Source organism: Rhea americana, unplaced genomic scaffold (genome assembly GCF_003343005.1).
Source record: "Rhea americana isolate MKP2758 unplaced genomic scaffold, rheAme1 scaffold_78, whole genome shotgun sequence".
Lineage (NCBI taxonomy): Eukaryota > Metazoa > Chordata > Aves > Rheiformes > Rheidae > Rhea > Rhea americana.
In genome coordinates, this window is record NW_028186956.1 from 1743812 (window position 1) to 1768289 (window position 24478).

At 39.1% G+C, this 24478-nt stretch overlaps 1 protein-coding gene across 2 annotated transcripts; it reads right to left on the reverse strand.

Moving 5' to 3' along the window:
* Positions 1-275: 275 nt before the first annotated feature.
* Positions 276-4895, reverse strand: MC5R (melanocortin 5 receptor). Of its 2 annotated transcripts, none has more exons than XM_085322490.1 (2): positions 4712-4895; positions 276-3882 (listed from the first exon to the last, which is right to left on the reverse strand). In XM_085322490.1, exons 1-2 carry the CDS (start codon positions 4797-4799, stop codon positions 2822-2824), a joined length of 1149 nt encoding a protein of 382 aa, XP_085178616.1. In that variant the 5' UTR covers positions 4800-4895; the 3' UTR covers positions 276-2821. The 2 variants fall into 2 exon arrangements, with proteins under 2 accessions (XP_085178616.1, XP_085178615.1); XM_085322489.1 differs by lacking the exon at positions 4712-4895 and having other exon boundaries at positions 276-3569; positions 3656-3691.
* Positions 4896-24478: the final 19583 nt, after the last annotated feature.

Genomic DNA, 24478 nt, shown 5'->3' on the forward strand with positions numbered 1-24478 from the left:
GCAGGAACTGGTCTAGCCTTTTCTAGAAAATACTTTCATTTTCCCCTTCAGCTGGCTGAGCTCCCACCTCTAAGGCTTATAACGAGGATATGATGCTGACACCTAGAGGAACACAGACATAAATGTAAACACATTTATGAGTCTTTCAACTTTCAGAGTGTTTTTTAGTAAGGCATCTGTTTAAATTGAGAAGTGAGAGCCAGGAATGCAATATTCTCTTCTGAGAATGATTTACAAAGTACAGGGGGCCCATTACAATGAATAACCAATAATAATGCGTTTTCCAACAATCCAGTTTAATAGTTTCTTCATGTGTCTGTGTTTATACATCAAATATACTTCCAACACAAAGAAGTAATGTACAATTCAAGAAAGTACCCAAAGCTGTTACAGTTTTGGCTTCCTAYTTGTTGGTTTACAATTATGTACAAGAGTATCTTATTTGCAATACCAAGTGAAGATGATTTATTTACAACATCAGCTGGTGCCTTTCACTATGCAAATGAATTGTGTCAGGTTTTGCTGTATTTTTACATTCACAGTAGCAAGAGCCCATTCAATGGTCTGTGCCACTTAGGTCTCTTTTATGGATAAGGTTAAATAGCATCTGAAACAAGGCAAGATTGTCACTACCAGATGACAAGACATATCTCTGAAATCACATTCCCAGATATATTCGAAGGAAGAATACAGCATCTACTGCTTTGCTGTAACCACTATACTAACAGCCAGGTAACAAGGTCTCTCCCGCTCATGTCAAAGGGAGGCATGTGAGAGCTGGAGGCAGTGCATAGTTCAAGCTGCAGCAGAAAAGCAACTGAAAAGTGCAGAAAACGTGCCGGACTTATCCTGACTTATCCTGCCAGAGACCTTCAAGGCAAATGAAGACACAGAGTATGCTGTCTTTCTAGATGTGGACAATATTTTTCTAGAGGATAATATTTTAAGGTTCTTCTTACACAAGAGATTAAATTAGGAGAAAAAAAGAAATATTTTTTATCATACAACACAAATTCATTCAGAGAATCATAGAATATTGATTTGGAAGGGACCTGTGGAGATAGTCTAGTCCACATTGCTGTGGTTAAGCAGGAGAAAAAAATACATTAAAACAGGTGATGGCCTCAAAGAGACATTTATTTTATATGTATTCCTGTAGTGTAATTCACCATTCAAAGCAAAGTAAACTTCAAAGTTAGAGCCCACTTCAAACTTAGAGCAGGTTGCTCAGGGCTGTGCCCAGCCAGGTTTTGAATATCTCCAAGGATGGAGACTGCACAACCATTGGGCACCTGTTCCCGTGTTTGAACACCCTTATGATAAAAAAGATTCTCCTTCACCTGATTTCTTCCACAGAAGGGTCATCCAAGGCCCTGTGAGCTGACCATATTCTTTCTGTTGACAACAACAGTTTTAGAGCACCCCCTAAACCAAACGAAATAAGGGCTATTCTCTGAGCTCTTTATAGAAATAAATAATTTTTGAAAGCTATTTTCTGATATCTAGTTAGTTGGGTTCCGCTGCTTAAAATGTTTGTCTAGCTTATATCTCAGTGCAAGATATGTACCATTCCTTGGCATTAAGAAATCAATGCCACAGTGGTACTTCCCTCACCTGTGACAAATCCAATATTCTGCATATTATACAGCAGTTACAGAACAGCATGCTTATAACTAGATGCAAATTGCTCACACAAAATGCATGGGGGTTTCCAAGTCTTAAAACCYGTAGAAGCCTCTCATAAAAGACAAAAACAGTTTGGCTTGGGAGCAAGAGTTATGATTCTGTACAGCTACATGTGCCTGAGTTTGAGATCCCTGTTTTGCCAATATCTGCTGTCCCTCCTGGTGACTAAATTTGTTTCATCTAACACCCTCTCACAACTTGAAAGATGTGATCTACAGTACAGCTTCCTCTGATAACAAAAGCTACTGCTAGCTGAATGGTTTTTTAACCTCTGCATAAAGGTAGCTCCTGGCCCAAACTTCACCTTTCCCCAAAACATTCTGTGACTCTCCAGCAGCCATGCATCCTCTACTTCCCCAGCCCCCATGAATGAGGAAAACAGACCAGAATCAGCCCAGTCTTCATGTTCAGGTACTACCAGCTTAAAATCAGCATATGGTAAATCTTTCCACAGATGAAGTGATAAGAACACATATTGTCAGATATGACAAAATACTGTATCCTGTCCAGGAAGTCTTACAGTAACACTGCCCTCTTACATAATACATATTTTATAACAGTAACAGTCATGACTACAATACACAGCTGCTGGTATGTTCATATGTTCCTGGTCACAACTGTGTTGACCGAGGTACATGAGCCCTGATAATTGGAGCTACTTCTCTGATTTCATGTATTAGGAAGAAAATAGCAAATAAACTCTTTATTCTGGGGATCAGAATAAGCCATGCTATATCTAGAGAGACAAAGAATATCAAGATAAATGCGTACTGAAAAGCCAATGGGCTCATTTGCATAGCAGGGCACACTCATTGCATTTGACAGAAAGGAAAATATGACTTTCCCTGTACATGCGTCTTAAAAGATCCAGAGTCTTCAGTAAACATACAAGATTCAAAATATTTTTTCTCCCCTTAATACAGATGCATTGAGCAGCTCTTACCACCAGCAGGAGGGAGGTACATGGAGTGCAAGAAAAGTTTTATATTTAAAAAGAGGTGTTTTGATTGCCACAGAAATCATGAAAACTGAATAAAGATGTTCCATACGCCTTTCAGCAGAATTACAAGCAGCAGCAAGATGTTGCATTTCAATTCTCTTCACCAATAAACCTGTTTGGTTTGGTTTGGCTTTCCTAATACTTGTTCGATAACCCACAGACCATCCTCAGGCTATAGCAACAAATTATCTCCTTGAAGGTCTTCCTCATTTCCTGGCTACGAAAGGCATAGATCAAGGGATCAATCACTGAATTGCACATAATGAGAATGAGGTACATGTTGAAGTGAGACATGAAGCAAACACAGTAGAGGTTTTGAGGGCAGGAGATCATCAGGATGAGATGGAGGAAGAATGGAGCCCAGCAAACAATGAAGATGCCAAGTAGCATAGTCAGAGTGATGGCTCCCTTCATGCTGGTTCTTTGATGGACAGAGTTGTATCCAGGCAAAGCTGCTATTTTCTTCACATGAGTACGAGCCAGGAGGAACATATGGATGTATAGTGAGACCATGAGGAACAACATGGTGAAAAACATAGTGATGAGACAAATGATAACATAAGTTGATTCATAATAAAGAATGAAGATAATGCCACAGCCTGTGCAAAAGGTCCAGATACATGCAATGATGAGCCCTGATCTTTTCACAGTCATGATGTTGTGATAGCGCAGGGCATAGAAGATAGTGATATACCTGTCTATTGCTATAGCCAGCAAACTGCACATGGAAGCCACCACAGAGATGCAGATCATTGAGTCAAAGACATTGTCTATATGACGGATGAAGGCATCTTCCATGATTATGTGCCTATTGTTTATTAAGTATATTGTTATGGTCTCCCAAGCATTAGACACACTGACCAGCATGTCAGCTACTGCTAAACTGCAAACAAAGAAATACATAGGCGAATGCAAGTTCTTGTTTTTAACTATTGCACATATAACTAAGATATTTTCAAGGAGGCTTACAATGCCCAGAGTTAGGAACACCTCAGCTGCAATGACCACTTGTTCACATGGTGAAGGCTTGCTCTTGACGGTAGGCACAGTAAAGTTGCTGCCAAAGGCACTCAGGTTTAGTTCAGAAATGTACAGTGGAGAGGACGTGTTCATTGCTGGAAGCAAATACGTTCTGTTCTTTCTGAGGGACTTGCCAAGGAATGCAATAAATGCATTTTCCAACAGGCAAAAGAACCTGCCAAAAAAAATATAGTATGACGAGAACAGGCAAAAGTTGACAAAACAAATAGCATCTATTTAGTTTGGCATGTACCCTTCCACACCATACTCCTCTACTAATTCTAAATTAACCTCTGATTGGCTCAGAGTTTTCCTACTTATTTCCTTACTGGGAAATTAAAATCACAAACTAAGGAGGAGATTCATATACTTCATTCATATTTGAATTTGTTTTATTCAATCTCCCAAAAGTGAACACAATGTTCTGGAAATTCTGCAGAACACAAAAGAGCAAATAGTTTTGAGAGTCTCAATCATCAGAGTCCAGAAATGCAGGAAAGTGCAGTATTAGGTCAGGCTGAATCTGGTCACTTGATTACAATATATATAAGTTTGAATTATTACAACAATTAAGAACTGAATATTTTCAGTAAAAGATTTAAATGCTTTCCTGGCCTTCATACTTCTTAAGTTTACATGAATTGCATTATAAACAGCATATTTTTGCTATAACATGCTCAGTTAAGAGCATTGTATTAAAGCACTAACCAAGGCAAATCCATGCATTCCAGGATACACTAAGGTTGCAGAGTTGGTATGAGTGGCTTTCTGCCATAAAAATAAGTTTTGTGTTTCAGGTTGGGATTATTTTATTCCTTGTTTCTTTCAGCAATGAGAATATTCAGGGCGAGTCATAAGCCATCACATTCTTAATACGGAGAACACTTCTACTTGATTGTCAGTGACTCAATACAAATACAACTTAAAGCCTTTCAAGCTAAATCATTTTCAGTTTTTAAATGTAACCTTTCATTTGCAATTAAGAAGTAACTGTACCTATTTATTAGGGCTGCTCCTTCAGTTGCTCTTCCTCTTCATCACCTGCAAGCTTTCCACCAGAGAGCAGAAGTTTCATCCCCTCCTCATCCAACATCTGGGGCTGGGGACTCCTTGGTGGGGACTGATGACATTATAGAGGAAAAGAAATGAGCAAATCCATAGAGTCAAGACTGACCACGTATAAATTACTTACTGTGCAACTGGCTTTTTATAGTCCCTGAGCCATAATGACTTCAGTACTCAAACTGTGGCTCCTCCTCCCCTTCTTTGCCCCTCTAAACTTCTCTTTTCACAGATTCTATTAGAAAAGACTTGGGTTTTTACCACCATCTAGCGGTCTTTCTTTCTTTTTTTTTTTTTTAACTGAATAGTGATCCTGATCCAAAAATTCATGATAAAGCCTTTTAAAATTCTTTTTATTTAAAGAATTTATTTATTAAAATATTTATTTTATTTAAAATTAAAATTTTTAAATATATCCTTAGGGGAAAATGATATTAAAGAGGAAAATGCAGCAGGCACATTCTTTTCCAAAAGCATTTCACGTATTTGTTTTGGTTTTACTTCTCTGCTGTTGCTAGTCCTGACTGACAGTAAGTTCATGTTGCAATAGTACTCCAAAAGAGATAAATTCAGAAGACCTTTATTAAAGCAGGAGGCTAATCATTGTTGTAAGCATTCATCTCTCATATTCTCAGTTATAATTTTGGAGGAATAAGACCCACTCTATCACGAAACTCAGAAAAGAGCACACAATCAAGCTCTCATGCTGCCAACAGAAGATGTAAGCCAAGCGGCATGCATGGAAAAGTAATAATTAAAAAGAACAAATAAACAATCCTGTTCTGGCTAGATCCAGAAGAGAGATTTTGATGCGGACATGGATAGAATAAACAGTGCACTGTGCAGGGAGCCAGGGGTCCCTGAGCCAGATGTGAATTCCCCCAGGACCATGAGGTTGAAGAGCCAGGAAACTTGGTGCTCAGTGTCACAACATCTAGAGCACCTCTATTGGACTAGCAGTGAGCCCATCCCTGCTCATCTTGGCCTTATCCAAAGGGTGACAAAATCAATGGTAGTCTTTTCTTTAATAAATGGGCTCTTCTTCTGTGCTCAGACTGATGGGAGCCCAGAGCACACAGTGTCCTGACACTACCAAGTACCCTGCATGATGTCTGCTAATCAGCCAGTCAAATGAATCATGCAAGATTTGAATTTAGCTTGTTGGGAGGAAGTGGGGGAAGAGAAAGGTCTCCGCTTCTTCTAACCACCAGCTTTCCAGGAATCAGAGGGTTTTTTTGTGATATATAACAGCTTAAAATACTTATTTTTAATGTATAGTTGTTTTCTTAAAAAATCACCACCAACAAGCACAAACTTTGTTTCTGTAACAAACTGTATGTCATACTGTGATGGACTTTTCAGTGTCCAAGTACTAAAAAAGACAGAGTTTATTATTATAATGGAGCTAAATCCACATGTTCAATTATTATATGCTACAGAAAACATCTTATATTGCTACTGCCAGCTTCACAAGGGTAACATCCAGAGATCTGGGCTGTTTATGAAAGGTCCTCATATATGACTAGCTCCTGCGCCAAAGGAGAAGGTGAAAACATTTTGATTCATTTGAGTGAATGGCTTCTCTAGCATTATGCAGTTATACGCTGGAGATGAACCTTGCATGCCTCTTCCCCCCAAGTAAAGCCAAAGAAAATTTTGATTATCACAAAACGAAGACAGCCAACTATGTTCAAGTGCAGCTGCTAAATCTGAGCAGTGCCAGGTGGTAAACAGAAAAACCCTCTGATGTATCTAATGCATTTGCGTGCCAAATCTGAACTCACAGTTTCTATGCCATACTCAAAAAGAAAGAATGCATAATAGATCCAATAGAAGAAAAGAGCATCTCCAATTCCCTATCTATTTTCTCATGTACAGAATGTTTTAGTTATATTAGGTGTGTTGCATAATTTTTAATCTTTCCATTGCAAATCCTGGAAATCAGACACCTAAAATTAGAAATTGTTCTTCTTTCACTGTTTCTGTATCTACCAAGGACTGTGCAGATACTACACTCTAATTATTTTCCATCCAGTCCACTAATTGTTTATTTATGACATCTCTCTCTTTAAATTCTCTTCATCTTCTCATATACAAATTTCTCTGTATATTCAGTTAATAATGTTCCTTGCATCTCAACTTAGCTGCCATTACTGTTGCTCTTTCCATTGCTCAGTGAATCAGCCAATTACAGGAAATCAGTCATGTATCAAACTGGATGGTTTTGTTCTTATCCCTTAGCACAACGCGAGGTCTCTCACATAAAAATTATGAATCAGCTTTTGGCTTCTTCTTGCACAAGGCAGACACTGTAGGCCTAAACCCTGGTATGATGGACTGTGCTAGAGGGAAGAAACTCTCTTATTTACAAAGCTTGTGGAAAAAAAAATAGCTGCCTGTAAAATGGGGTAGTGCTGTAGCTGTCATTTGCTTATGTTACAGGATGAAATGAGAAAATAATTCTTTCTTTAAAAAAAATAGGTTTTATGAGTACCCTGCTGCAGCAAACAGCTATAAGCATAAAAGTTTGACAAGCAAATAGCTGAAGGGGCACACGATAAGCAGTTAATGGATGCAGGCAGGCAAACAGACAGAGCTGTAAGTAAAGCAGCACAGGAAAAAAAAAATTGGATTCTCTTGAATTACATCAAGAGGGATATTGCAAGAGTCCAAGAACAGCTTCGCCTTTCAACTGGAGGACTTAGATCAAATATGTTAGCCTTCAGATGTTCACAATCTTGGTGTTCAGCCCCTTTGTCTATTCAAGTAAATAAATTCTCTGCCTTTGCAGACACACTGGCACTCCGTGCTTTCCGAGGCCACAAAGGTCAGCTGCGGACAGCCGGGGTGGAGAGGCAGCACTTTGCATCACAGAGCCTGTGTTGGTATTTGGCTGCTGCACGGACACAGCGCAGGTCCGACCCCCGAGCACTCAGAGCTTGGAGGTGCAGCCCGCAACCCTACATTTCCTTTCCACAAATGGAAAGAGGAAGGGAGGCCCAACTGAGGATGTAGCGGGGGGACCCTGGATCTGGACCTCTTGGGAGCCCTCCTGAGGTCCATGGACTACATTTAGCCAGAAGAGATGCATTTCRTCTTCAGGACAAGGTGCTTTATTTCTTAACTTCATGTAGTATCTTGGCATAAGAAAAAAGTTAATTGCTTARGATCCCTATCTCACTGTACTAACCAAAAGTTTGCTGCTGGCTCCAGTGGAAAGGATCAGAAATGCTGCCAAAAGCACCTAAGTGAAAATGAAGGAGAGTACAGTACCAAAAGAGGAAAGAAGTCAGTACCTGTTTTGGTCACACACAATTCCCTTCTGTTATGAAGTGGTAAGAGAGAGAGCAGAAAGCCACCGCAGCCACATATCTGATATATCACACCTGATCAGCAACCAGAGCAGGAGCAGTGGCAGCTTCACTGAAAGACTTTCCCAGTCACTGCCCACCACCAAAGCCACAAGGGACCACTCCACTTCACCCACCACATCAGCTGGATGGGAGAGGCTGTGATCATCCTAAATCATAGGACAAGTTACACCTCATCAAAACTGGCAGGTCTAAAATCAGCCACATGCTGCTACCCAAAGCAAAGGCTCCTCCAAGAACTTGTGGCAGAGATGTTTGGGTGTAATATAGGTGGGCAAGGGGAGATGTTGCCACGTAACACCTCAGGCAGAAGCAGCAGCACCCTGAAATTGTGTCACACTGGTCTGCAACTTGGAGGGGCCAGGAGCTATGTCCTTGGGTCAGGGTGCTGGCTGAAAGAAATTTGGAGGGTGATCAGGTGAACATGTCCCCAGTTACTTAAGACCTGGGCCCTGAGAAAGCAAGACTTCACATCATCTTCTCTTTGAAACAGAATTGTACCCCAGATACCTAACTATATCACTTGTCTGCAGTCTCACTAAAGAGTATAAAAGATCCCAAATTTGGGATAACATTTTCTCCCAGTATTTGAATGTATTTTTGCAAAGGATAAAAGGGAAATTGCATATTACTTTCATCACAGCCAGATACTGATTTTACCAGTGAATGCTGAAATTAGGCCTACAGTACCGTGTGCCCCTGGAGAACTTTCTGTAGGAAAAGTTTATTACACTGATGAATTTGGGTATTAACGTGTGCTAATCCTAATGGGTTCAGAGTGAAGTTTTACTGAAGCCAATAAAAATCTACACAACTTGTTAAGAGGTAATACATTGAATCAATTTAATTCTGGTGTCCTTCTGTAGCAGTTTTTATCTGTTCAATGCAAATATATTTGTCCAGAACTTAGTTTTGGATTAGTGCTCTTGGTCTATTTATGAAACCTCTCTTCTGTCTATTCTTTGTCTACGCTGTGAGTGTCATCCCAAACTGCATTCTTCTTTGTAGAGATAATCCATGGACCCAGTGCAAAAGTGAAAATCTTGGCCTTCTCTGCATTTGGATATATTATAACGTATGTCCCCTAATTTCTCAAAACTGGGACAACTATTTCTCTTGATCTCTGCCCTGAGCAGCTTTTGCTGAAGCCCGTCAAGGCCCCCACTGTTACCTCCACAATATTACCAAAAGAACTAGTTCACCTTTAATAAAGGCAGGCAATTAATCCAGATTTATAAAAAAAAGGGGGGGGTGGCAGTAAATTTTGTTTTCTTTAAATGAAGAAAGGGATGGATGACATGGTGATACAGCCAGTAAAATCTCCAATTAAAGAAAAAAAAAAATGTTAGTATTTCAGTCCTCTCCCCTGTGGAAGAGGCAGCTGAAAGTCTAAAAGTTAGGCTTTGCAGTGCCATGAATATGTTTAGGGCTTGGGTTTTTTTTTTGTTTTTGTTTTTGTTTTTGTTTTTTGTTGTTGTTTTTAAACATCCTGGCCCTAATCTTCACGTCAATGCCTAAATGGATTTTGCAGAAAGAAACACAGAAAAGCGGGACCAAAAGAGGTATCAAAACACCGTATAAGCTCCACCCTGTCAAAAGGTATCAGCCACGCTTAGTGCGAATATGATGCTCCAGCACTTGCAACCATCGGCCCCTTTTCATCCAAGTGCTTCAGAATGGTTTGAGATAACCTCTAGCCACTCTCAGATAGTAGCACACATCCGTGCTGCTTCTCACAGCGTAACAGAAAGCCGAGAAGGATGCCATACAATGTAAAAGGCATTTTAGAAAGATATGTCCTAGTAACCTGAACTGGACAATGTCCCACCTAGCTCCTAAACTGTAAAAAGGTAATAAGGGGCTTATTAATCATTATTCTTATGTCCTTTCTAATGCAAGCCAGTTCCAATAATGAGTGATCCCCTAATATTTTGTGAGGGCATTGGTCTGCAGTACAGGCCTGGTAAATCATACACAGGTCCTAGTTACAGTCTCAAAAAAGCACAGATGGCCAGAGCTGGACTGTAAAAAAYAGTAAATCTGACAGAAAGGAGGGGATATTCACTAATAGACTGAAGAACATTTTACAGGTTCTTATTGGATACTACTTTCTATAAGACAAAGGAAAGTATTTCCTGCAGTAATGGACTATTCTTGCTAGGCTAAAGAGAAGACTTAATATATCTTTCTGCAGTACTATAATTATAAAAAATAAGTGATTAAAATGCTACTTTAATTATATATTATAAGCCATTCCATGTCGCATTTCTGTAACCTTTCTTGGAGTATGGTAAAGGCAAATGTTAGGAGCTAATACACATTGCTCCTTTGTTTCATGAACCACTTGTGCATGTGAATCATTTTTTTGTATAAAGTGCAGCTAATCTGTTGTATAATTCAGCTCCTGGTGAGACTTTGATGTTTGAACATTCTAGTCCTGTTAGAGTAATCACAGGCAATTCAGTAAATACCAGTGTATAGTATCCTAACTTCCTAGTATATAATATCCTATCTTTATATTCAGAATTGCAACTTTACCGCACCTTCCCTTGAATTTCATCAAAGTCATGAGCTCCCTAGTTTAGAGTTTGCATCTTCTTCGTAAAATGAAAGTGAATAAATTCATGCACAAATAGGCATTGCACAGAGTGTCTAAGCACACCATTGCATTTGCATAATAGATTAAAAAAACAAGTGATTATTGAGTATTAGAAAACAGAAAACCTCCTAAACTCAGTGCCCTTTCCTTTAAGTCTTCCACTGCTGGCAGTTTCCTGCCTATCTTCTGATTTTGAAAAGCCACCTATCTCTTAAAATGAGTGGGGGAAGAAATCTGATTTCTTTCTCTCTCTCTCTTCCCCCCTCCCTTTTTTTTTTTTTTTTTAATAAACCTTTGGTCTAGAGAGATTCCCTGAACAGCCTCTCTCCCCACCTTTTCCTTCCCATCGGATGAGCACAGGACCACGGCATGGATCCTCCCTTGGGGCTGTGGCTCTCCCTGTTGCTGACCAGGGAGCTGAGCTGTAACAACCCAGTGTCTCTCCATCCTGTGCTGAGGGGTATATTAGCCCAACATGGGTATGGAAAGATGACAGAGTTGTTGAAGGGCAACTTAGAGAAGATACAAACAGTGTAAATAAGCACAAAATCACTGTACCCATGAGGAGGCATCATTACACAAGTAAAAGTGCTGGTAGGGCAATGTGCACACGCAGATCTTACTCAGACAAGGACAAGCCTCTCTGACTGCATACACACGCTCACCAGATGCAAATACACATCCTACTCGGGCACCTTCCAAGAATGCTATGACGGCAACATCAACATTTCTCTCTTCAGAAGTAGTTTTCAGTGATTTTCATAACTTCACTCCACTGATATACAAGTGCTTCCCTCACTCTCTATACTGATATGTAGGGTGATACACACGCAGTTACTTCTTATTTAATGAAGTGTATAAAGGCACCATAGAAGAGAATTAAATCTTAATCACTTAGCTCAGAACTGAACATTTTCTGTCAAGCTCTTACTACTCTACTTTTTCTGAGCTTTCCTACAACATAGGCTTGCAAGGTACATTATCCTTTTTTAAGGTCAAGAAGGGACTTTTTTAATCAATGTATCTTGAAAGAAGAAAGAATGGGAATGGGGTTATTTCAGGAGTAGAAACTCCTTCTTTTCTAGCATTTACCTTCTCAGGAATAAATATGTGGAGATTTGGCATCTTTGGTTTCCCAGCCATAGCAAAGGAAAAGACACACAGATGTCAGCTAGAAACAGATTAGGAGGGAGAGAAGCCAAGTACTGGGCTAGAACTCAGAAGACCATCCTCTTTAGCAAAGTTACCAGTGCTCTCAGTTGTATCAGTGAGAGCCTAAATCAGTTCACACTAAAGCACTGTCTTCATAGAAACCTTAGCTCCAGTTCAGTGGCATGCAAAGATCAAGTGACCCTCATGACTCCTCAAATTCTTCGCATTTTAAATTTCAGTCAGCATTAATCTCTTACAGAAGTAGGCACTATGCTGTACTTAGCATCTAAGCCACTATTAAGAGTGAGGCAGAACCTGAGAAAATTCTTGTCATATTGGTCCTGTAAGGCTGCAAATAAGCTGCAACTTTCTAGCTTTCCTGGACTTGCAAAATGTTTGGCTATAAAAGATGAGGAGAGAATTTATTTATGGCAGATTTTGAATCATGAGAAAAAAAAAAAACTTTCTGCTCTTAATCCTATTGTATATAGGCAGACAGACTTTGTGCACATTTTTGGGGAAAAAAAAATCCTAGCATGCCTTCAAAGAGACARCTGTCTCTGGATCAAGCTCCAGTTCTAATGAAAATAACCCAGGAAGCCCAATGCACGGGTTAGTCACTTCAGATAAAAGGGATAGCAGATTGGTGTCTAAAAAAAAATGGGTTGCTACTGGATCAGTTGGGAAATCAATTTYGGAGGGAGTTAAGCTAGACTACACCATAGTTTCTCAACTGAATTATATTTCTTCATGCCCTCTCTAATTGCCGATAAATAAAAAGAGGAAATTGCTTGGCATCTTTGATCTTTCTTACCTCSTCCTGCTAAGCTCCTCAATTACTGCAATTTAGAGGTCAGTGCTGGGTAAAAGTCACAGCCTTCTAGGTGGTGAAAAGCTGCGTCTTTGAAAAAGCAAGCTTTGTGCTTACGAAAGACAACATATGCCTGAAATGCACCTGGAACAGCATATAAAAGAAGAAAGAGATTAAAAYATTTGCATTTCAGGGATAAAAATCTAACACTTCAAAAATTGAAGAAATATTAAGGTGGAGAGGGAGAGGAAATCAAACTAAATTTTACCCACGGATTCATGGGCAAGTTGCCAGCCTTCATGGTCTCCAGGGCTGACAGGCAGAAAGCTCAAGTGCTCTTTGAGAAGATCACTGGGGGCTCAGGGAAGCAAAAYGCAGCCGTGTAAAGCTTATGGAAGAAAAATGCCCCGATAGGAGTTGTTGTTCCAAACCTTCGTATAAGACACGTTCGTGGACCAGCAGCTTGATACCGCAAAAACACCATGGTGTCCGCTCCTAGTGATGTTTGTTCTCCTTGTAGTCGCTCCTTGACATACAGAGCCACCAACAGCATCTTTATCAAAGTTTAATCAGCAAAGATCGCTTTCTTCGCTAGCATAACTCCCTTAATGTCAGTAATGTTACGTTAGTACAGAACATGTCGCTGATTGTCAAAATAARGTATATTTTTGTTAGTACATCCTACGCAGTCAGCTGTGTCTGGTCAGTGACCAGCTCGTAAAAAAAAAAAAACTGAAAACCAGTGGGGAAACAACTAAGATCCAAACAGCTACTTACAAACCCACAAAGGAGTTTCAAAGAATTTGCTTTGGCTTCGGAGAAAGTAATAGTTCTGTGGCCAGCTTAAATAYGTGCAAATATCTTTTATTCAGAGAAGAGGACAAACAAGTTATTCCAAAATTTCAGACAAAACTAGAAGAAGCAGAACAAAGAGAAGAGAAAGCAGGTTAACATACACTTGTTCAAAGAATAGGATGAAACAAAGGGAGCCTAATTTTCAGTAAATGRGAAAGAAATGCACTTGGTTGGCATATAACATAATTTTAGGAACAGAATTAACATTATTTTGTGATACTAACAATATCAAGTTCAATGACACCATCACTTCYGAAAAATGAGAAGCAGAAAGTATACTTCCAAGAAAACCCAAATTTACCCCTAGCTGTAGGGTAGTTAGAGCTTTGTCCTAACACAGAGTGAGAAGCAAATCAGAGGAAAATCAGTTATCTCATAGAGCATGTCAAGTTAATTTGAGATTTACACTTAAAAACATTGCTTTCTATACTGGCAGTTAAAATGAACTGCTACAATGCAGATGACAATAATAATGAGAAAACTAAAACAAAAGCAAGTCAGTTTTCTTTTTTGGATTTATAGAAGTCTGTACTTAACAGACTAAACAAAACTAAGAAAAAATTATAGCCCTTTGCAGTTATAAATAATACAATTGATTAAAATACAAAGAAAAATGAAAGTTTAATACTATTACAGAATTGTTAATATAAGAGATAATTTAATTAGCTAATAGAAGTTCCACTTCTTCATCTTCATTAGAGTCTTCCTAAAAGACAGTAAATTTGTCAGTAACTAAATGCTTCTTTTTAATGTCTTCTTCTTACATTATTTTCAGATTAAAATAGTGAACTTGTAAAGTCTAAGAGAATAACAGGGAGGCCATGGGAATTTCTTACAGAGGACTGCTGCTATGAGTAAGAGAAGGCAGTGAGAAGGGTCCAGGACACCCGATTCAGTGGAAATGGTATTTTTGATCCACAGGCTTGTGCTAGATTTCACACACAATGTAAAGTTTATGCCCTGCAAAGAGATACCTAGCACATGGCCTCTTACAGACTTAGAAAGGGGCAGACAGGCAATTCAGTGCCATAAAGCATGCCAGGAGCAAATTAACCTGTCAACACTGTTTAAACACATTTGACTCAGCTGAATGAGTTTGTGTTGTATCAGTGCTTTACCTCACCTAGCCACAATAGTCCCTCCACCCCTAACAGTTYGGGTCCCCACCAATTTTATCACTGCAAGGCAGTGGGCTAACTACTTGCCATCACAGCAGTAGTTTTTTCCCACGTCAATATGTGTCCATTACACATACAGCCAATGAAACCAAAATACAGTGGATCATATTTTAGCCCTTTCTAAAAGTTTCCCATCCTATCCTTTCAGCCCACTTGTTGAGTTGTTTGGAGAGTTTATACTATTTTGCTTAACCTCTGATTATTTGTGTTTCTTGAGATTGTACTAAGCAATCATTGAACTGCTTTTTCCTAAAGACATTCTAAAATAAGCTTTCATTAACAGTAGAACGGTCAGTACTTTTGCAATTCTGGACATTTGTTCAGGTCATTAAGTATTGATTCAAAAGGCTAACTCAAAGCACATATTTTTATAAAACCTTTCAAAATTATGAAGATATATTTGGGGGGCAGGGACCTGTTTTGATTTTGTGCCTTTCCCATTTCTTTGGCATAACTGAACCATCTGAAAATTATCATTTGCAACTGAACACTGAAAAACTAAACCACGATACAAGCAAGCACACACAATGGCATGACTGAATAACCATTTATTTCCATAGTTGAAGCCCCTTAAGCAGCCCTTATTGGGCTAAAGAAGTAACCTCTCAAAAGGATGGCTGCTTTTCTGCTAGATTTGGGCTCCAGTATATATCCCCACATAAAGATCTGTGCAGTTCAAAGGGGGAAGGGAAAAGTGGAGGAGGCAAGAACGAGAGAGACAAACTATTTCAGCCAGCAATGCTGCCAAAGGAAATACACATCAAACCACAGCCTTGGAAACCAAAATGCTAGCTTAAATCATTTCCACATACAAATAAAACAAACACGACTGACTTTACTTGTTGACATACATCTGCTAACAGGAATASAGATGCACAGCAAACAGCTTTCGTACTTACTGAAGCACAGTACRGTTAGCAAAGATGGGAATTAACTCTGAAAAAACTTGCTTAACTTGGAGGGAGGCAATTAGTAGATGAAGGGCACAAATTGACTCCTTAGCAGGAGGAAGATGATGGTACCTGTCTACTCCTCCCTGGCTGGACCTAATCACAGCTGCCAGCTGCCTAGAAGATCAGATATTCATCTGAGAGGAGAAAGGCTTTACTTGAGGAAGAAAGGGAGAAATACCAGCCTCTCCTCTCTCAGGTGAGGGTCCTGATGATTATCTATTGTTACAGGAGTGTGGTTGCCTCTTGTTTGCTCCTTTTCAGCTCTACAGAGTTTGCTTTGGTGTAGCTTCAGCCAAGGAGCATCTCTGACTGTGTCACAGGGCATCACCCTCAGGGTGAGTGTTGCCAGCTGGACAGGAGGCAGAACTCGCAGCAGAAAGCTGTAAATAATATTGCTCTGTCATTATCTTTTTACAGCTCTGCCTTGAAGGCTGGAAACCCACACATTTATGAYAGGAATATCAGATTCCAGTGAAAGCTTCATCTGATTTGGGAAAGATACAACTGTATCAGTTAGGGGTGTGACACTTTTACTAGGATACTTTTGCTGGCACTCCTTGTTGTACTTACSTGGGCAGAAACGTTTCTTCTATAGCAGATGCCTCTTCCCATGTGCAAATGAACTTTAACAGTATAACAACACCTCCAGCTGGAAGCTGTAGCTGCACCTGACTGATGAAGCTAATGCAAAACGGCTGGTGCATATATGGAAGCTCTTAGTGAAACTGAGCATTTGAAGGCTCACACAGAACCACTGAAAGGAGAGAAAAAATATTTGTTCAGCCTATTTCTATTTGCTGCCTGAAAAAGACTAGAGCAACTGTGTCASGGAGGAACTCTCTGCCCTCGTTAATAAGTCCAGAAACCTTGATGCAAGCCTGATGCTAAAGTCTTGTTTAAAATGCCCAGTACAGTTGGAAAAGCTGTGCTCTAAATTTTTTCCCCTAAAACCAACTGCACAGACAAGCCCTTACAGATGCAAGGCCTGGGCTGCCTATATTTTTATTATTTTTTTTTTAAATCATACATTTCCTGAGCCTTTCTGGTAAAGCATGTCTTGTTTTCGAGTTAGATTTTTTTTTAACGTAGCTATTTCTCAGTTCAGGCATCTGGTTTGCTCACCACGGTGAAAGTGGAATTGCCAGCGATGTGCAGGCAATGGCAGGTGCCCCAGTGGATGCTGCTGAAGTGCTCTGAAATTTCATTTCAGCAGCAGTTTATTCCCCAGAGGAGATAGGTGAGGTGCTGAAGAGGTAGAACCACTGGATCTGTGTCCAGCGTAGGCACACACGTTGAGGGCTGATCATCACAGCTTGCTGGAGAAGATTACTCTTAGTCTCATTTGCTCTCAAATAGCGGAGCTGGACCAGGAGAAGGCAGTAAACCCAGGCCGGGACATGCTCTGCAAGATAGGGTCACTTGCCTTTGTCAGGCAGGGCAAGAAGTTAAGGGAAATCACAGAAATACGTTCCACCATTCCCAGTTTTCCTTCATTGGCCGAAATTAAAAAGTTACTTTATGATCATTTCTGTTGTAATTAGTCTTTTGGGATGCTAGTGCCCTCTGCTCGATCCGTAAGATGAGCAGGCTTTTTCCTTAGTAATAAAAGTGATTCACTAATAGTATTTTGCTGATTCCAAGCTTTCCGTTAGAGCAAACTCCTCCCTCTGCTTTCAGTCAGGAGATAAAATATCAAGTATACAAAATTAAAGTAATTTAGTCTCTTTTAAAGCCAAAAAGTCACATTGGAATTTTACCATTAAAGTTATGTCAAAACTTTTAGGAGGCTTTTAGGGAAACTTTGATGAGCAATGTAAGAAAAACATACTTCTACATTTATCTTGAATTATGACTTAATAGCATGTCTGGTTCAACTGTTACTGGCAGAGAAGGCACAGTGACCAATCCTCACACTCAGAAATACTGAATGATTTCAGAGAAAGCATTGGGAGCTCTCAGAATATCAACAGGACACTGCTTTAATAAAAAGTCCAGCCTCTAGCTTTTAGCAAGAGCTCTCTACCTAATCACTTAAGCACATGGCGGTAAATTTGGCTACCAGTAGTTCAAAACATTTTTTTTCATATGACTTCTTCATCTTCAAGGACATTTTGACCACTGATTAGGACATTATGAACATTTCAAGGAACAGATTCAAACAGATGGGAGCTGAATGTCATGCTGAACAGGCTGGTGTGATTTTCAGGTGTGGTGACAGCCTTGTCCAGAAATTCACCCCTTTGGTGCTCCTAGTTTCTATCTTATTATCAAAGATCATTACAGAAATATTTTCCCCATTGAATTTACTGGAAGTTGCTTTGTCCATGAGTTGTAGAAAGTGACTCAAAACCCTATAGATGTTTTAAGGCCTGATCTTCTCGAATTTATGTGGCTGCCATTATTACAGGGTGAAAGCGTACAACCAGATGAGTATTCTCCTCAATGTCAGGTTGTTTTCTTCTCTCTTCCCTTTTTAGATTATAATGTTCAAAACAGATCTTTTGTCAGTGCTTTCTAATGGATATATGAGTGTGAGAGAAAAAATAATGGTTTCTTCTTGTTGCTCTTGATTTTTTCCTTCCAGATGTGTAACACATGCAAAATTTAATAAAAAAATGACCCCAGCTTTGCCTCAGAACTGCTTCCAATAAACTCAGCACTGAATAAAGGCTACTAACTGTTTTAAATCTTCTATTGGTGGAGTTTGAAGAACAGTAAGCAAAGTCCTGTTGAGCAGTTTCCCTATAAAGTTGCCTTCTCCACTAAAGTCAGTACTGATCTTACGTTACCAAATCACTAAAAAAAACTCATGTAGGTTCCTCTCTAAAGATCCCCTGCACAGATCCAACTTAGCTAAGGCAAGAAACTAGGTAGCTGGTTGCGACTGGCCACCGTGATTAGCAGCTTTACCATCCGTTGTTAATTTTCTGGCACAGAAACAGGAGGCGTAATCGTGCTGCACTTGGACTCACTTGTTCAAACTAATTGTGCAGCTACCAAATTTTGAAACTTAAAGCAGTATAGTGATAAACAGAATCTTCAATATTCAATGTACATGTGTAACTGGGTCTCAAGAGAGCCAGTTATGAAAAAGTTATACAAGATCATATTGTATTGCTACACAGTAGATGGAGGACAAATGCATAACCCAAATGTAACTACCAGTACTTCTTATTTTGCTTTCAGGGATAAGAGGAGAGGATACCCGAAGCTTGCTGATCTTACAATCATATTACATTTGCTATATGCTACATACTGGCATTCAAATGCCAGTGCACACAAATCATTATAGCAGCTGACAGCAGCTTTTAAAACTCATTATTGACAATACTGGTTTGTCTAATTGCTGTTTATGTTCTCCATCTATTAATTTTTAACATACATCTTGGTTACAAGTCTACTGGGCAATGAGGCTAACTATTTTACAGTGAACAGTAAGCTAATGCCTTCAAAATTCAGCCAGTAAGGGAGATTACACTAAAATAATTTAGAATACTTAAGAATTATCTTATTAGAGCATTTTACTTGGAAACTACCTAAACACAAATTTAGACTAAGTGTTGAAGTGCTAAACACTACAGCCTAACTGTACAAGCAGACACTGCATTTCTACAATTAAGAAAAAATCAAAATAATTAGACTTTATTACACTTTAAAGCAGAGACTAAACTGCATTACATGAAGAGGGAAAGATAACAATCTTTACCTCATCTATGTTGGTCTTCTTCAAATACAACATTTAGTGGAGTTGAGCAAACGGTCATAGACATAAAGAAGTCTCCTGCAACGTTTGAAAGAACTCTCTTGGTGGATAGGTAGTGCTACAAAAGAGGTTGTTTTCACTTCAGTTAAACAAGGGACCAGTTAAATGTGTTTTGTTAAGATTTAGCCTCTATTTTGTCACAGGTTGCCTGTGACAAAATCCAGACAAGTTTGGATTGTAGTGGCATGTCTGCCCTGAGGCAGAAACACACACAGAGAATGCAAAGAGGGAACAATTATGTATTAGAGACACTAAAATACCTGAAAAGGAGCCAAGAAGAAGCTTTCCATTAAAGTATTGGCTCAGAAGAGATTTAAGGCTGGAAGAAGCTATCCCTGCTATTTGATTACTACACATCAAGGAAAAAGGCATTATACAAATAATCTTGCAAGAGCTGTTCTCTCAGTACAAGCAAAACAGGAAGAACAGCTTTCTTCTGGAGCATGCTTCACTCATTCTACTATCACTGTATTTGCCTGGAAACTCAGCCTGAAGTCCAGTTAATATATTGGCCATTTTACACTGAAGAATCAGCCTCATATGTCATTACCAAAGATTCTGAAGATAAGCCAGCCATCAAGTGCCCTTCTGCAATGCTATTTTAACTCCGCATGGTATGACTAAGGACGTACTCTGAAGGTAAGGTACCCAACTTATCGCTCGTGAATGAGTAAGTCTTAACATGCCTTAATTTAGATTGGTCTCAGAAAACACATCCTGTGTGGAAAAAAAGGCACAGCAAAGTATTAAATTGTGTGAGTGATAGCAGAGTGCCTAGCTTTTTGCCAGGATGGGCATTACCACTCACAAGGTTATAAGCATGTTTGTAAGTACTTTTTCCCCTTCACTTAATGAGCATCTTTGAATGTTGGAAAAGTACACTTCCCCTTGCTAGTGCCCCGGACTGCTCAGAGGTTTTTGGTACAGTCAGTTTGGAGACAAGAAAAAGTTACACTGTCTTAGGAGAACATAGCCTCTGCCTCAGTTTCTGATGTGTAAATTCTTAATGCAAAACCACCACGAGGAAACTTAACCTTGATCTGGGGCTCAAGAAAAGGGGCTAAATAGAAAAGAATGTAAGGACATTAATGGCACTCTCAGGTTAAGCACCACTGTTTTTTCCTTTATGAGGAAGCTGACAGAACCTCTTGCAGACCTCTGATACCACTTAGCAAAGGAGGAAGGCAAGTGCCAGAAAAGGAACAATATCATATCATATTTGACATTCACATCAGTGTGAATGAGACTGCTCAAAATTAATAGAACCATATGACAAGCCTACACTCCAATTACAGCCYGTCCGTGGAAAATCAACATTAAGGATCAAGATGAACTGTGAACTAGATTTAAGGAACAATTGTGCAGGCTGATGAAAAAAGATGAAAATTGTAAACCACCTCCTTTACTTTTTTCACTGTGTAAAATACTGTGAAATAAGTATACTGTGAAAATAAAATTAAAATACTGCAAAAAAATAAACTTTACACAGTATTTTACTACTCTACTGAAAAAATAGACAAAAGTTTAAAACACCCAAAAGAGCTAAAATCACAATAACTTTTGAAACAAATTCAGATCCCAGATCTCTGTAACTTCCTTGGAAAGACCTTTTTGGGAGGCTATTTTGGGAGTCTGAAGGAGATCTTAAAGATGATCCTCGTCTAAAGAGACATTACATTATTACATTAAAAAACTATCATATTTACAATAGAGCAGAGCACACATACACAAGCCTAAATGTACAGTGCACACAGTACTGCAGTTCATGTGCACAGAAAAGTAGATCCAAACAGGGGGACATACTTGCAAGTTTTTGAAYAAATCGTCTTCCAAAACAGGTAATATATAACACCCAGATTACCCTGATGATCTGCATTTAAAAAAATGCCAAAATGCTTTTAAGAAAAGATAACAGCTGAAATTTATCACCAAAGACAAATACTGAACAAAAAAAAAGGCAGAATTTAAGGCTATGTTGGAAGTGATTTTAAAGGTAGACAGGCTGCAATGGCTGAATATGTCATTCACTAATAAAACCTACTACCATGTGTCCTTTTGTCCCCTTCCAGTTAGGTAGATGCTCTGATGTGATTAAAGAACCATCTCAGTTATTTTATACTTGACTTCTTTTCCTCCATCAGCCTGTAATTTATGTGTGTCACTAATGGGTTTGCCTCTGCATTACAGCCTTAGGCAAATTTTGCCTCTGAAAGTGTTTAAAGTTCACACATAATTTAGGGAAATAGTTTCCAAGTGTTGAGACATGATTTAGCTTCTAGCAATAGAAAGGAAAGTTACTGATGAACCCAGCAAGGCAAGGGACCAACTGGCTTTTAAAAGAAGATAGCTAGCTACATAAAATGAAGATTACTAACTATATTTTTAGTCTGGATGGTGGTACAGTGCACCCAATTGGATACAGCCATAGTTTCCTGCATAGCTGTGAGACTTAGTCAGCATATAGGTGCAAACTATAAAAGACCATGAGAAAACTCCCTCTGACTGCAGTGGAAGTCAGACTGAAACTTGGTCTCCCTTCCATGTGGCTTCTCATCCTAGTACCATGCACTAGCCCAAGGTTTTTAGAAAGACTAAGGGAGTTCAAATATGGACTCATTAGATTAAAAAAAAATAAAAATAAAAAAGGAATTTCACAATTGTCATACCTTTAAGACTGAAAGTAAAAGGAATTTCTATTGTGGCACACATCTATTCAAAAATATCTAGAGGTTTACGCTACTTCCCTCAATAAAACTGTACCTTGCTCATACTTTAGTTCTATGGAACTAATTACCAACCTTATCAATCAAGTTAAGCCTCCATTTATTTCTGCTCCATACAACTCTCRTTACTGCCAGCATCTGACATGAGAAAGGCTGCCTCCAAATCTGAGGCTATACAGAAAGTCATATACCAACATTAAGGAAATACTCTCTCCCCTTATTTCAAGATGATCCTGCTGCCTCCAACACTGCAATTTGAGGATGMCTTGCCTTAGTAAGGGACTGCCTCTGAGAGCTTTAGCAAGCCTCTGGCCAGAGGAGACTGTTCTATAGCAGCTACTCCACTTTTCATCAACAAGCTGGAGATGTACAAATGTGGCTGGGGAGTACAGTAAGTACAAACCAGTCCACAGCGAGAGATTCTCAGATGACAACAGCTTGGGCTCCCTGAAGATCAGAGCATCTTCCCTAGCTTTATTTTTTTTCCAAGCAGAGTCACAATCTTAAATATCTTGCATCCTTCATTCAGTAAAAATGTTCACTGACTAAATCGATTCATAAGGATAGAACTGACTGACCTATTTCCTCTTGACTTTTCTGGCCTCTGGAAATAACTATGAGAACTTAAAAGAGGATTGGGAATAAACTTTGATGGAAAGTACACATTTAATTTTTACTGACTTCATTCTTCCGTCCCCACCCTGCTTCTATTTCTGACCATTTACACAGACCATGGTTTGTCAGCTCTTTTTAGTGTGGATTTGAGCCAGAATGGGTACAGGAGTCACAACAGTTGGGCTGAACTATGACCTTTTTTTTTTTTTTTTTTTCCCCTCTGGCTCTTGTTCTAGGCATGGTCCAAAGAATTAACTCACAGACCCACGTTCCTGGCAAAATAAGGACAAAGACAAGCTTCAATTTTACCTGATGGAAAACCAGACCTGAGAGAATGTCTTTCTAGCAAAGACCGAGGTGAAATTTTACAGACAGCATCTTACCAGTACTGAATATGAACATAAATGAATGCATTTGAGCAAGACAAACAAACCAGCCTGAATCTATTAACTACTGATGTTTGGTACAGGCAGAAAAAAAWCAGTTACGTATCTAGAAGCACACAACTAGCACCTGAAAATGAACCTAGCACCTTTAAATGAATCTACAACAGTGCTAAAAGAGTAATGTTGTTGCAGCTYGTGAACCAGTTTCTGACCAAATCAGCAGACTGGCCAGGAGACCAGAAATATTTTGTGTGCAATACTCCTCAAAGCCTTTGCTTAGTCACTTTGCACTTTCTGTGTCTGTCAGAATTCCAATAGATATCAGAATTCAATTACTTATGAATAAGGTTGTCCTACATGATTGTATAGCTCAGTATTTCCCAGACTTCTGAGCTTTTGTTGTTAGGCTGTAGGTCTACCCTGCATTCATTCTGCTGCCTGCCTTATGTCATTAAATGCACTCGTATAATTGCCCAGAACAGTATTGCCTGCCATGTCTTATTAGCATTCTTTAATTACAGCAGGACTGAATAGCATATTATTTACTCGTAAAAGCTRTTCACTACAAATTACAAAAGCGATTATAAACTAATCTCTAAGCTTTGGCTTCAGCTTGAACTTGACATTTTTATAGACATCTATACTTCATTCTGGTAGTTCATGACAACAGATCCCCTTGACTAAGCTGTAGCCTATTAATAAGCAATCTATCTAAATTCATTATCTCACACTTTATTAAGCTCAGGTAAACAAGAGTCTAAGAAATTCTTCTCTATTGCTTATTTGACTTCCTAATAAATGCTTGCACTAATCTGAGCTAGTCCCCCCCTTTCAGTTTCTAATTGCTGATTCCAGTGACCAAAAGAAATAATCTTTCAGCTGAAGTTGTATAAATTTTATAGTATAAATACACATTAACACACTTTTGCCTCCATAGTCTTAGCAAGCCTAGAGGGTTAGGGTTTTCAGGAACTCTGAGACAGAAGAGGAAAAGCTACACTTAAGGAAAAAAAAAAGAAAATAAAAGAAAGGGAGAGGAAAAGGAGGAGATTCTTGCAGGAGATTTGGGGATCATAATTTCAAGTCCAAATACTTCAGAGTCCTCTTCAGTCCAATTTTAGAGACCTGAAATCTTTTTTGTTACTAGCTCTTTGTAGAATCCTCTGCAAAGCAACCCAGGCAACAGAACAAAGTTTTGTCTCACAGCACAAGGTGAATTGCTTAAAGACTATGGTCTTAGTGAATGCTCTACAAGGAAGCCTTGTCATTGCTCTCTACATAAATGTCAGCGCTTTAGTTGATCA

What these genes read in the sequence shown, in the direction of transcription:
- MC5R (XM_085322490.1), bottom strand. Translation starts at nt 4,799, where the DNA reads ATGTTGGATGAGGAGGGGATGAAACTTCTGCTCTCTGGTGGAAAGCTT. An exon ending in GCAACTGAAGGAGCAGCCCT is followed by an intron (nt 3,883 to 4,711) that starts AATAAATAGGTA and finishes TTTTTTTTGGCA; the next exon opens with GGTTCTTTTGCCTGTTGGAA.